This window comes from Mastigoproctus giganteus, chromosome 2 (genome assembly GCF_048544385.1).
Source record: "Mastigoproctus giganteus isolate SK-2022 chromosome 2, ASM4854438v1, whole genome shotgun sequence".
Classification (NCBI taxonomy): Eukaryota; Metazoa; Arthropoda; class Arachnida; order Uropygi; family Thelyphonidae; genus Mastigoproctus; species Mastigoproctus giganteus.
Window position 1 is genome coordinate 6,237,592 of NC_143576.1, and position 14,849 is coordinate 6,252,440.

At 37.9% G+C, this 14,849-nt stretch overlaps 1 protein-coding gene across 1 annotated transcript in view; it reads left to right on the forward strand.

Moving 5' to 3' along the window:
- Set1 (SET domain containing 1) overlaps positions 1-14,849 on the forward strand; it is a 334,241-nt gene that overhangs the window by 187,924 nt on the left and 131,468 nt on the right. The window contains 1 exon segment of the mRNA XM_090389307.1: positions 1,228-1,294. Within this exon segment, the coding sequence (XP_090245433.1) occupies positions 1,228-1,294 (67 nt within the window).

The following is a 14,849-nucleotide window of genomic DNA, read 5'->3' on the forward strand; positions in this document are numbered from 1 at the left end:
TCACTACTGTTTCTTAAAATTGTATGACCACTGTTGACCTGCTTCAATCCAGAAAAAATATGTCGATTCGTGGCTGCTTCGGAAACGTCATTCAGCAACTGATACACAAAGAGGAAGAAAAGAAGTCGGCATAGGACAGCGGTTGGCAACCTGCGGCTTGCAAGCTGCATGCAACTTTTTTAACATGTAACTGCAGCTCTTTAACTTTACAGCTCACGTGAAGCATAGTTTGAAATGGAGTTAGAGGACTTAAAAATCAAGGACATGTGGAGTGCAAGACTAAAATGCCTTAAAACTGAAATTGAGGATTTGGAGAGGCAAAAGGCTGCCCTTGCAATTCTACACAAATGGACGGCGATAGACGACTTTAAAATGCAGACCAAATTGTGTTCGATGTGTGGAGTAGCCTACCAGACCCATATATAAAAATAGGAAAATATTTGCGTTTGGACTTCTCTTAGTTTTTTGTATTGGATGTTTGTTAGGTTTTTTCAGTATTAATAAATAATATTTCAAAATATATATATATTTAATAAACACCTTCCCACTCTATTCCATCACCCCCCACTCCCAGCTTCAACTGAGGTGCGGCTCTTCGGATTCTCTCCCCTCTTTTCCCCTAATTAGATCAAAAATGGCTCTTCACTCTAAAAAGGTTACCGACCCCTGGCATAGGGTGTCGGATGGGAACTTATTAAAAATTTGGAATATTCTACAAAAACTTTATTATGAAATTATTTTTACTTATGTTATTATTTTTTACTTATTTTACTCACATTTTACTTATTTTTTTTATATACTTGAATAATAAATTTGTTTAATAAACTGTGTATTAATATACTAAATTTGTTGTTCTTATTCTAAGAACATTACTACTAAAGTAACAATATCAAGAAAAATAAATTTTCAGAGTACTTTTCATATCCTTTTAATTTTCAATTTTTCCTGATAGCAAAGATGAATACGGCACCTATTTTTTTTTACGAAAAAAGCACTGACCATATGTACTTATGAGCTTGGATGTATAAGATAGCAGATTAAATTGTGAAAACACATTTACTCCACTATTTAATTTAAGTAGCAGTGGTGTAATTTAAGTAGCATTTCAGGGGCTATTTCATTTGACTTCACTTACACAAATAATAATATTCACTTATAAATAAATAATATGGTGGTATATTTGAATTAAGCCTAAATGTATTTCTCCCCGACCCTTTAATGATATAGCGGAAGATTAAACCTCCATCACCACCGCCTTTAGATGATGAAGACAGTAAGAGAGCTGAAGATTCAGGTATGTGTTATATCTGCAACTGTGCTAATATCTTTGAAATATTGAATTATCTTTATTGTTAACTGTTGTACTTAATGCTTTTCACACATGATGATGTTTTAATGAATTTCATTAGATCTAGCAGACAAACACATCCTATTGACCTGCTATCCACTACGGTACATATAATTCTCACTTTAAGCTGAACAGGTTGAGATTACTGGAAAGATTTTAAGATGGATTGCTGGGTGGCACCAAGGCAGGAGGTAATGGGTTGTGATTAATAGATATTCTTCAGATCGGTTAATGCCAGGAGTGGTGTACCCCAAGGATCAGTTCTTGGACCATTGTTTGTTTCTCATTTTTTTAAATGATATTAATGAAGGGACAGAAGGCATGATGTCAGAATTTGCAGATGGTAGAGTCATTAATGATAAGTGCCAAGCAGTGCTCATTCAAGATGACTTGAACAGACTTCAAAGATAGTTGGGTGCATTAAAACATAGCTGCCTCTTCTCTGTGAGGCATAGCTGCCTCACAGAGAAGAGGCAGCTATGTTTTAATACACCCAAATGCAAAGTCTTACACTTGGGAAATAGCAACCTGAAAATAAATTATACACTTGTGGATAATTTATTGAATTTAAAAACAGTGGAGGAAGAAAGGGATCTGGGAGTTAATGATCAGGCAGATATGAAGTTTTCTGAAAGTTGTAAACAGGCAGGCAAGAAAGCCCATGGTGTCCTATCAATGATTTGTTGAATATTATCCTGTAGAGTTAGTGAGGTCATAATCTTACCACATAAGGTAATTGTAAGATCCTATTTGGAATACTGTGTTCAAGTATGGAGACCTTCTGAAAAAAGACATTGAGCTTCTTTAAAGGGTCCATAGATGGGCAACTTGAATGGTGAGATTAGCAGAAGGATGACCATATGAGGAAAGATTCTGATTATATTTGCTGATTATCTGTTTATTTGATTGATACTATCGAGGCAGTGTTAGGTGGATCTGAAAACTGCCAGCTTGGGGGGAAGACTAAATGATTAACAGTAGCCACAGGCAGAGGTGTAAGTGATTCTTGCACTTCTTCTATTGTAATGAACAGCAGCCTAGAGAGCAAGTTGCTGGGGATTTCAAGAGCTGCTGGGAGTCATCACGGAACAAGTAAATACATGGGCTGTGTTAGGGTAACTAAGAGTAAGAACAGGTGCATGTGTAGTTCCATACACACCAATGCTAGAAGTATAGTAAATAAATTTTACTGGATTTGAAGTGCTGATCAAGGCATCAAAGACAGATATTGTTGAGATATCAGAGACATGGTGTCACACAGATATAAGCAGTGCAGAATTTAAATTTGGGGTGTACCCTGTGTATAGAAAGGATAGACAGGGTAGGAAGGGAGGAGGGGTTATGTTGTTAGTTAAGAAACAAAATCTAAAGAAGTGCATCCAGTTGACATGGCAGGATAGTGTAATGTTGAGTATGTTTAGTGTTGACATAAACACTGGGAAAGGGAAAATGAGAGTAGGAGTGTATTATAGGCCTAATGACTCTGATGAATACAACAAACACTTGTACAGAGAAAAATAGTGGGCCAGTAAATCAGAATGTCTTGTAAGTGGGGATTTTAACTTTCCAGATATTAGCTGGAACTAGTGCATTGGTTACTTACACACTAGCAAGACTTTTGTGGATTTGTTGGAGGATGGTTTCCTACAACAACATGTTGTTGTAGGAAACATATAAATGTAACATATAAATTATCAGGCAACACAGAAGCCTACAGCAGATATAAGCTAGTCTGTAATCAAGTCACAAAGGAGGTTAGGCAGGCAAAGGCAGATTAAGAGAAATCTTTGGAAAAGAAAAACAGCAAAGAGTTCATTACTTATGTAAACTTTAGAAGGAAGGGGTTGAATCAGATTGGTCCACTTAACATAGATGGTTCGTCTATTGATGATCCTGCTCAAGTAGCTGATAAACTGAATGAGTATTTTGCATCTACATTCACACATGAGGAGGAGTTGTTCAAGGAGGGAAATGGCAGAAGCTTATCAAACTAAGAGGGAGCTAAAAGATTTTGTAATAACTGAGATCAAAGTTTAGGAGAAATTGTTGAAGTTAAACATAAAAAAAGGCACCTCAGACAGATGGAATTTATCCAGTTATATTAAAGGAGGCAGCAAGGGAAGTAAGCAAACATTTAGCCATAATTATGAGAGCATCCTTAGAGTCAGTGCAGTGGAGGTCCCCATGGACCGGAGATATGCAAACTTATCCCCAATTCACAAAAAGGGTGCAAGGGGTAACACAAAAAATTATAGACTTGTTAGTTTAACTTCTGTTCCAGGAGGAAAAATAATGGAGTCACTGGTTAAAGAGGTGATACAGGATCACCTAGACAAGACTGCAGTAATAGTTCAGACACTGCATGGGTTTGTTAAGGGGAAGTCTTGTCTGACCAATTTGATTTGATACTACGATGTGGTCACAAAGGAACTGGATGCAAAAAATAATTTTGATATCTTATACTTTGATTTCAGGAAAGCTTTTGATACTGTTGCACATGGAAGACTGCTGTACAAATTGGAGCGGTATGGCTTTAAGGGCAAGTTGCTGCAATGGATAAAGGATTGTTCAGTGGGAGATGGCAGAGAGTGGTAATAAATGGACACTGCACTGCATGTTATTAGTGGATTCCCCCAGGGTTCAGTGCTGGGCCCATTGTTGTTTTGTGTATTTATCAATGATATTGATGAAGGTATATCAGGCTTAATATTCAAGTTTGCAGGTGGTACAAAGGTTGGCAGGGTTGTTAATAACAGTAAAGATAGTATGCTACTATCTTTACTGTCATTACTAGTGGCGTATAGAACAGGTTCTAGAAATGTTAGTCAGATGGACTGAGAAGTGGCAACTGAAGTTTAACATTGACAAATGCAAAGTATTGCCTATGGGTAGCAGTAACCCAAAAGAAACATACCAACTATGTGGTACTACACTCAGGTAGGTGGAGAATGAAAAAGACCTGAGGGTAATTGTGCATTCAGATATGAAGTTCTCTGAGCAGTGGAGACGGGCTGCCAGAGCAAGTCACGGAGTTTTCTCATTGATATATAGGAATTGTGCTAGTAGAGACAAGGTGATTAACCCTTTGCATAAGGCAATGTCAGGCCACACCTTGAGTACTGCGTACAGGTCTGAAGTCCTCATTTTAGGAAGGATGTAGAGTTGTTAGAAAGTGTACAGAGAAGGGCAAGAATATTGGTGAGAGGAACAAAGGGGTGTGCTTATGAAGAAAGACTTAAGTTCTGGGTTGCAGCATCTGGAGACTAGGCACCTGCAAGGTGATTGAGGTGTATAAGGCCTTGAATGCTTTGAGCAGGCTCACTGCTGATCGGATACTTCCGCTTGCTCAGTCTAAGAACTTGAGTGAGCATAGATTCAAATTGAGGAAAGACAGTTGTAGAACAGATGTGCAGAAGTTTGCCTGTAGCCAGCAGGTAGTTGCTTGCTGGAACAGACTTCCATCCGTTGTTGTGGAAGTTGAAAGCTTAAATAAATTTTAGGCTGAACTAGACAAACATTTGGAGTGATGTGTGAAATGGGAAGGGTTTTTTTTTTTTTTTTTTAAGCTTACTTTCTTGCATAATATGCCCCAACTAATGCTATGAGCTACAGATTCTGGCAGCGAGGCACCTCAGAGGTGACCTGATTGAGGTTTATAAGGTTCTGAGAGGGATTAGTAAAATGAATGAAAGGTGGCATTTTTCATTGTTATAAAGTGCAAGGCCCATAGCCTGAGGCTAAAAACCTCAGTCTGTGGAAAATTCACTAATTGAACAAGTTAGTGCATTGCATCATGTTAGTTGGTAGTAAATCACCGAAGTAGGTGAAATGGCATTGTTTTAGGGCTAAAAGCCTCAGACTATAGAATTTTCCCTAGTATGAGTGTTTTTAGCCCTAAAACCTTTTTAGTTTATACCAGGTTTTTTTCAACTGGGGTGCCACATAATTTGGGTTTAAGTTAAACTTATTATTATTTTTTTCAAATTTATATGCTTGTTTCCTTATAAAAAGGTGTACAGTATCTTTTTAATTTTGTGGCGATCTATAATTGATGTTTACTTATTACCTCTATATAAAGAATAAAATTATTATGTACTGTATATATATATATATATTTAATCTTTCTCTCTCTCTCACTCACACAATTGGATCTAACAGGCAGAAAATTGAGTATGGGTGCCACAAAATAAAATAAATTACTTAGGGGTGCCATTATTAAAAAAAAAAGGTTGAAAACTACTGGTCTATACTGTTGCACACCATCTGGCATCTCTCATATTGTGGATTTATACTTCATAACCGGGTGTCATCTATTGTAACACCAGGGCACCTGCCTGCCCACTGATGAGAGTCCAAAAAGCCTTGAAACGATGCCGTCTGGGTGGTGGTATCTGCAAGAATAAGTGACATTAGTCTTTTCCACTGGTGAAGCATTGCTTATTTGAGGTAGTACAATATCAGGGCAACTTGTTATTAGCATTAGCATTAGTAGAGGCATTTGATGCAAGAAAGCAAGCTTATGCAGCATCAGCCAAAAAAAAAAAAAAAAAAACCCACTTCCACTTCACCCCTCTGTTCGTTCAAAATACCTGTCCAGCTGAGCCTTAAACTTATTTAGGCTATCAACCTCCACCACAAGGGATGGAAGTCTGTTCCACCAACCAACCACCCGCTGGCTAAAGGCAAATTTCCGCACGTCTATCCTACATCTGTCTTTCCTCAATTTGAATTTATGCCCTCTCAGGTGATTTTTCTGAGCTAGAGGAAGAATCCCATCAGCATGCAAAACTTAAGCCTTTCTTCGTAAGAGCACCCCTTTGTTCCATTCACTAATCTTGTTGCCCTTCTCTGTACTCGTTCCAGCAGCTCTACATCCTTCTTGAAATGAGGCCTCCAGACCTGTATACAGTACTCTAGGTGTGGCCTGACCATTGCTTTATACAGGCAATGGTCAGTTATGAAGGCATTCACAATATGAGATATAGCAGAAACTATGCCATTTCACCTACTTCGGTGATTTAATACGAACTAACACAATGCTATGCACTAACTTGTTCGATTAATGTAAGAAGGTCATTAATATACGAGAAGAAAAGAGTGGGATAAAGAACCTGCTTGAGTGTTACAAAACTTTTCCGTTGAATTTGTCCGTAAGTGGGTAACATAAGCCAGTATATCACCAGTGGATTGAAAAGTTTCTAGATAGTTTAGGAGTTGGCAGTAAATGGATTTCTCCATTACTTAAGGAAGAGTAGAAATAAGTGCAATGGGATGAAAACTGCATGGGAGGGATTTAAGATCAAGCAGAAGCAAAAATACTATTTGAATAAGAAAATGTAAAATGGTGATACAGAACAGAAGTAAACGCAAGAGTACAGGTTTTGAGAACAAGTGGAGAAATTCCACCAGGACATGGAGCTTTCTTGGCATCAAGATTGTTCAAAGTAATTTTGATTTCCTTTTCATGGAAAACCACAGGAGGCATTTAATGGAGTGTACTTCATACTACAGTGGCATGAAGTGGTGTATCAAAATTGTCATACAAGGGTTAAGAAAATTAGTATGTCAATAATTTATCTTTAAAACCATTAGGTTTTAACAGAGGTGTAAGCACAGACGGGCAAAAGTTGGAACTAATAAGAAGCCAGAAGAGGCCATTCTGTCAAGGAATTAGAATACTTGACTAGCATTCTACTTCTTAGCTTGTCCAACAAGCAAGTGTTCTACTTCATAGCCTGTTCGAAATCAAATTTGGATTGACTAATAACTGCTTATGCTAAAGCTTGCAACAATTGCAAGCTTTAGCATAAGTGGAAAGTGAATCTAGAGATTGGGATGAGCCAATTGCAATATGAAACATTCTTATGTCGAATAATAGCCTTAGCACATTTATTTGAAAACCAAGATTTAGATAAAGTATGTGATTTTAAGATTCAATGTGGAATGAAGGATTTCGTCTCTACAAGAATAATTTTATCAACACAATCTGAAGAAACATTGACATCAGAAAATTTAAAACAGTAATCAATGGAAAAGAAATATAGAAATTTCACAGATCACCCCATTTCACATTCTTGTGATGCCAAACACATAAGGCTGAAGATAAACACGAGACAAGGCTTCATTGGAGAAGAGACCTACACCCAATTCTGATCCGAGGTGCCTAGAAGACTACTTACCTTGACTGCATACTTTGAAGGTTTTTTTTTTTTTTTTTTTGGAAAAGTGTGTGTGTGTGTGTGTGTGTGTGTTCTAGGAGATGAAAGTCATTAATAATTGTCAAAGCCTCAGTATCTTGACCAGCTGGGTGCATGTGACTAGAAAACTGAAGCCAGCTGAAGTTAAAACCACCTAGGAAAATTGGAATGAAGAAAATTGCACTTCAAAGAAATCAAGGAACTCAGAGTTCCAAATGATTAGTGGAGTTGGGCAAACAAAGAGGTGAATTTGACAAAATGGGATAGATAGATTTTAAGCCAGAGAAGATCGAAAAGTGCAGATTTCAGTTACTAAATCTTTGACAAAGAATATCAGTGTGGAAGTATGCATAAGCACTACCTTTGAAGCACAGGGAGTTACACAGTGAATAATTAGGACAACTGAGATGAGCAGTGTTTGAGACAATCACCAATTGGGATTCTATCATTAAAAGTAAGTGGGCTTGGAAGACTGTAAGTGAAACTGGACATCAATGAGATTAGATGTGAGACATTTATATTTTGGAGGTTTTAGATCCTTTCAGAGATTAGTTTGTTCTGTTCTGTTAGTTTGAATATTTCTGATGTTTTCAGTAGTAAAGGAAAAGTAGAGGTGGAGGGAAGAGGATAATGAGATTTTTGCCTATGGTGTATGCACAGCAAGAATAAACCCACATGGAATATACACAAGAAGAAAATACAAAAAAAGGTCCCCACCCCAACAATATTCCATGAGTTATGAAATTAAGGTATCGTATTCCTGGAAATCAGTGTATAGGCAAAAACCAGCATCTTAGAAATCATTTCCCCTAGAAAACAATGTAATATGACTGAGTTTCATTCTTGCTCAAGCTATGAGATTCTAAGAGGGTACTTATTTGAGTTATTTACAACACAATTAATTTTTCCTTCAAAAGAATGTCACATGCTGTTGTTTTCAAAAATTTATAACAATATGTTGCAACTGACATGTAGAGTAGCCCTCTACCCTCACAAAGGAGGTTTAGTTGTGCAATTAATTACTGTTTCATTAATTTATTTTTATTGCAACTGTAATTGAAGCAAGAGAGGAAAGAAACTGAAATCTGTAGTAATTACTTACAGATAACTACTGTTTATAAAAATTTAATCATTTAATTCAGAGAAGAAAATACAACAGCTCAGTAGTCCAAACTTTGGACCACTGAGCTGTTTTCATAATTGCATTTTTTGCATAAGTGCCTGTTGTCTTCACCTTGTCCATTTGTCCATTACCCTCACTTAGCGTGGTCGAATCCCAGAGGACTAATTTTAATTAAATTTTACATTTCGGTTATTTTGAAAAATTCGTTGGGCCTTTGTAAATTTCATTAAAATTGGGAAAATAGAATGCCAGCAGTTATTATTATTTTTTTTCTATAAATCACATAAGCTGTTGTACTGTTTATTCTAGCTAAAGTACTTGATAGATTTTCATAAAATTGTATTTTTAAGTCTTTTATAAAGATTTAGTAGTAGCAGATAATGCAAGAAAGGAAGTTTTTTTTCAATAATGTCAGCCACACACAATAAATAAGAAAAATGCCCATCTCATCTATCCATCCTCTAATAATTTGTTTAATCTTTCCTTAAATTTATTCACATTACCCACATTTACAACACCAGATGTAGGTTTGTTCCAACAATTAGTTACTCTTCGGCTGTATACAAATTTCATATACAGTAAACCCTCGCTAATCCGGTTACAGTTAATCCGGATCGAAATATGAAAAATTCCGTTCACAGTTGAGTACTGTACTTCGAAAGATGCATGGGATTTAGGAAGGCAGATGAGTCACTGACTGCGCAGAGAGAGAGACACAATACATCACATTGTCTTGCATGTTGTTCAGTATTGTTGTTGACCTTGAGTCGGGTGGGTGTTATTGCTTATATCGCTTCATTTGTGTACTTTTTTTATATGTATATATGTATGCATAAGTTAACATATTTTATGTATTATGGGTTTATGTAATTGTTGGCTAAACCACAATACCGTTGCCTTGTCAAGATCCTCATATGCAGACTGTTTTTTTTTCTGATAGTCATAGCCTTTATTGCTATCAGATGTGCCCGCAAATCTAATAGCTTCCCTTTATTTTTTACGACGTCGCATATGGTTTGGTTACCAACATTATAATGGTTCGTTAAAGATTTAATGGATGCACCACTTTCAAACTTTTGAATAATTTCAAGTTTTTGTTTAGCATTAGCATTAGTAGAGGCATTTGATGCAAGAAAGCAAGCTTATGCAGCATCAGCCAAAAAAATTAAAGTAAAATAAATAAATAAAAAATAACCACTTCCACTTCACCCCTCTGTTCGTTCGAAATACCTGTCCAGCCGAGCCTTAAACTTATTTAGGCTATAAATTTCCACGACAAGGGATGGAAGTCTATTCCACCTACCAACCACCCGCTGGCTAAAGGCAAATTTCCGCACATCTATCCTACATCTGTGTCTTTCCTCAATTTGAATTTATGCCCTCTCAGGTGATTATTCTGAGCAAGAGGAAGAATCCCATCAGCATTGAGCATGCTCAAACCATTCAAGGCTTTGTACACCTCTATCAGATCACCTCGCTGCTGCCTAGTCTCCAGACACTGTAATTCGCAAAACTTAAGCCTTTCTTCGTAAGAGCACGCCTTTGTTCCATTCACTAATCTTGTTGCCCTTCTCTGTACTCATTCCAGCAGCTCTTGAAATGAGGTCTCCAGGCCTGTATACAGTACTCTAGGTGTGGCCTGACCATTGCCTTATACAAGGGAATAATCACCTCCTTATCCCTGCTAGAAAAATTCCTATATATCATTGACAATACACCATGAGCTACTCTTGCAGCCCATCTGCACTGCTCAGAGAACTTCATATCTGCCTGCACAACGACCCCCAGGTCCCTTTCATTCTCTACCACTGTCAGTGTAGTACCACAGAGTTGATACGTTGCTCTGGGGTTGCTGTTTCCCATATGTGGTACTTTACATTTGTCAATGTTAAACTTAATTTGCCACCTCTCAGCCCATCTGCTCAACCTTTCCAGATCCTGTTGCAGCAGCATAGTGTCAGTAGTGTCCTTGACAACCCTGCCAACCTTTGTATCGTCTGCAAACTTGGACATTAATCCCGATATACCATCATCAATATCATTTATAAATACAGAAAACAATAATGGACCCAACACTGAGCCCTGAGGGACTCCACTAATAACATCAGTCCACGATGAGCAGTGTCCATTGATTACCACTCTCTGTCTTCTCCCCCTCAACCACCCCTTTATCCATAGCAGCAATTTGCCTCCAATGTCACACTGCTCCAATTTGTGTAGCAGTCTTCCATGTGCAACAGTATCAAAAGCCTTTCTAAGATCCAAGTATATAATATCAAAGTTATTCCCTGCATCCAGTTCTTTTGTGACTGCATCATAGTATCCAATCAAATTGGTCAGGCAAGACTTCCCCTTAACAAAACCATGCTGTGTCTGAGCTATAACTGAAGTCTTGTCTAGATGATCCTGCAGTGCTTCTTTAACCAGTGCCTCCATTAATTTTCCGGGAACAGAAGTTAAACTCACAGGTCTATAATTACTTGTGTCAGCCTTTGATCCTCCTTTGTGAATTGGGGTCACATTTGCACATCTCCAGTCCATGGGTACCTCCCTTGAGTCCAAGGAAGCTCTCATAATTATGGCTAAGGGTTTGCTTACTTCCATTGCTGCCTCCTTTAATATAACTGGATAGATTCCATCCACCCCAGGTGCCTTTCTTGTGTTTATCTTCAACAATTTCTCCTCCACTTTACTCTCAGTTATTACAAGATTCTCTAGCTTACTGCCAGAGTTGAATACACCTCTGTCATTCCCCTCGCTGAATAACTCCTCATGTGTGAATGTCGATGCAAAATATTCATTTAGTTTGTTAGCTACCTGAGCAGGATCATCAACAGTTGACCTATTGATATCAAGTGGATCAATCTGATTCACCCCCTTCCTTCTAGAGTTTACATAAGTAAAGAACTCTTTGCTGTTTTTCTTTGCATCCTTTGCCAAGGATTTCTCGTAATCTGCCTTCGCCTGCCTAACCTACTTTGTAACTTGGTTACAGATCAACTTGTATCTATCATAGGCTTCTGTGTCACGTGTTAATTTGTATGTATCCCGTGCATTTTTCTTCTCTGCCATATGCCTCATTAGTTCATCTGACATCCATTTAGGCCTAAACCTTGAACAATATTTCTTAGTTGGTATGTAAAGCCTAGTAGCTTCCAATATAAGTTCTTTGAATGCTTCCCATTTTGAATTTGCTGTTGGTAACATCATCAGTTGATCCCACTGTGTAGAATTTAAATACTGTCTCAGTCCACCGTAGTCGCCTTTACGAAAGCAATGCCCCTTCCCTTTACCCCTGATGGTAGTTACCTCTTCGAGTTAAATCCCACTTCCGAACACTGTGATCACTGCCACCTAGTGGTTCATTTATCTGCAGATTCTTAATGCATGAAGAATCACTACTGATAATCAAATCAAGAGTATTACTCCCTCTAGTTGTCTCCCGAACATGCTGATGTAGAAAACAATCATCCAATAAATCCACAAAAGCCTTGCTAGTGTGTGAATGACCAGCTCCCAAATTCCAGTCAATATCTGGGAAATTAAAATCCCCCATAATAAGACTCTCTGATTTACTGGCCCACTCTATTTCTCTGTACAGTTACTTATTATACTCATCAGAGTCATTAGGCCTATAGCACACTCCTACTCTCAATTTTGATCTCCCAATGCTTATGTCACACCAAACTGACTCAACACTGCACTGTCCAGCGATGTCGGCTGGCTTCACTTCCTTGGATTTTATGTGTTTCTTAACGAATAGCATAACCCCTCCTCCCTTCCTATTCTGTCTATCCTTTCTGTAGACATTGTACTCCCCAAATTCCCGTTCTGCATTCCTTATATCTGTGTGACACCACGTCTCTGAAATCCCAACAATATCTGCCTTTGATGTTTTGAGCAATACCTCAAATTCATCCAATTTATTTACTAGACTCCTAGCATTGGTGTACACGCAAGTATACATGCACCTGCTCTTCCTCTTAGCCACCCTAACACAACCCATGTGTTTACTTGTACCCCAATGATTCCCAGCAGTCTCTGAAATATCCTGCATCTTATTTTCCCAGGCTGCTGCTCATTCCAATAGAAGCAGTGCAAGAATCACTTTTTCCTCTGCCAGTGGCTACTGTTAATCTATTAGTCCTTGTATCACTCCAATCTAGCAGTTTTCCGACCCTCCTAACACTGCCTCGATAGCATCAGCAAACATTCTTGCACCCTTTCTGTTTAAGTGTTCCCATCCCTGTAGAAGCAGTCTCTCCTGTTAACAAGTACAGACCAGGCTGAAAAAAATTCTACCCCTTGAGTGAGCCCTGCACAATCTTTCCAGGGCCGAATTGATCGACAGGGCTCTCATCATATACTCCCTCCTATCGTGTCTGGGCAGAATTGCAGACACTTGAACACTTTCAATTAAACACTTGTTTAATTGAAAACACAATTCTTTTGCGTTTACTCATCATTTTTGCAATTTCTAAATATAAAAAATATTTACTGTTAAAAAAAAATAAATTTTCAACACTCCTGACATAAATAACGAAACAAAATTTGTGTTTTTGCAGTGCGACGGAACACAACAATCCACGTGATGCACTAAAACAAACTAAACATTTGTTCTCTTTCCATTGTTTTTTTGTGCAGCAGGTGTGAAGACAGCAGGAGTTGTGGGATAATAGGTACATTTATCTTCCAATTATGACTTATAACGCTGCTTCTTGTCACTTATTTACAACTCGCAAAACACCTGTTTATACCTCACTATTTATTACTTGAATTTTATGATTTCTGCTGTTTTTTTTTTTTTTTTTTTTTTTAACTTTGGAGTCTTGAAGTGTCCTGGTTAATCTAGTCTGCTATACAACTTCTGAGTCTTATTTTCTATTGATGGATAAATGTATTGTCTTTTTATAGTTTTTAAATAAAGGCTCTACATTGATATTTTTTTTATTTATTTTCATCAGCGCTACCCATATCATCAAATTTTATATTTATTTGTGTTCTAATTTTTTTTTTTTTTTTTTTTTTTTTTTTGTCTTTTAGACCAATCCTTTGCTTCCCTAATCCAGATGACCCCCCCCCCCCCCCCCAATTAATCTGGATTAGTGAGGGTCTACTGTATTATCTGGATACCATCCTTTTCCAATTTATATATTCCATTATATGTGTTGTCCAAGAGTAATGATGCCATCAATGTTTAGAGGCAGTGCAGCACAAGAATCAGTTTTACCTCTGCTTATGGCTGTAGTTAAATTGTTAGTCTGTATATTTCATCCCTCTAAACCAGCAGTTTTTCTATCTGCTTAACACCGCCTCAGTAACATCAGCATATATTCTTGCATCCCTTCTATTTTAAGGCGCCTCCGTAGCCAGGTGGGCAGGAACAGCAGCGCGTAGCACACGCTTCTTGATTAGACTGGGGTTCGAGCCCGTGACCACCAAATACGGAGGATGCGGAAAGGTCAGGGAATGACCACCGCATATCCTTAGAGCAGTATGGCCTTAGTTGCTAATGCTCCTAAAAACCAAATAACAACAACTTCTATTTTAAATGTGTCCTATCCTTGTGAAAACAGTCTCCTGTTAAGCACAGATCATGCTGAGCAAAACGTCTACCACCATAAGCCCTGCACAGTCTTTCCAAGTCTGAATTGACTGATAAAGCTGTCATCATGTACTCCCTCCTTTTGTTTTTGGGCATTAATCCTAACTCATGACTTTTTCTCAACATTTCCCTATACATGTGAAGTAAATTCTCAAATTGCCTGTTCCTAAGATCATTATCACTAACATGTACAACAGTATCTCTTTTGTGTTCTCAGAAGATGACAGCTGTTTTAGAATATCATTAACATTTCCCCCTAGCAGACATATGCTGGTTCTATTCCATCTATTCTTTTTGCACAATGTATTTCTTGTTTCCCTGACAGTAGAATCACCAGCAATAGCTACCTCTTTGGGATCAGTGCTTTCAGCCTTGGGTTCCATTGTGCTGTCTATTGCATGACTGTGTGCTTGCACCAGCATTGAACTGGTCAGCTGAGTGCTTGATGGGCCATCTCATTTTAATTTCTTCAAGGGCATCAGCTGTGCTTTTCATGTTCTCATATTTACCCATCATATTGCCTAATTTGTTGTTTAATTTTGTTTCACTCTTTGCATTGAAAACACACATGACATC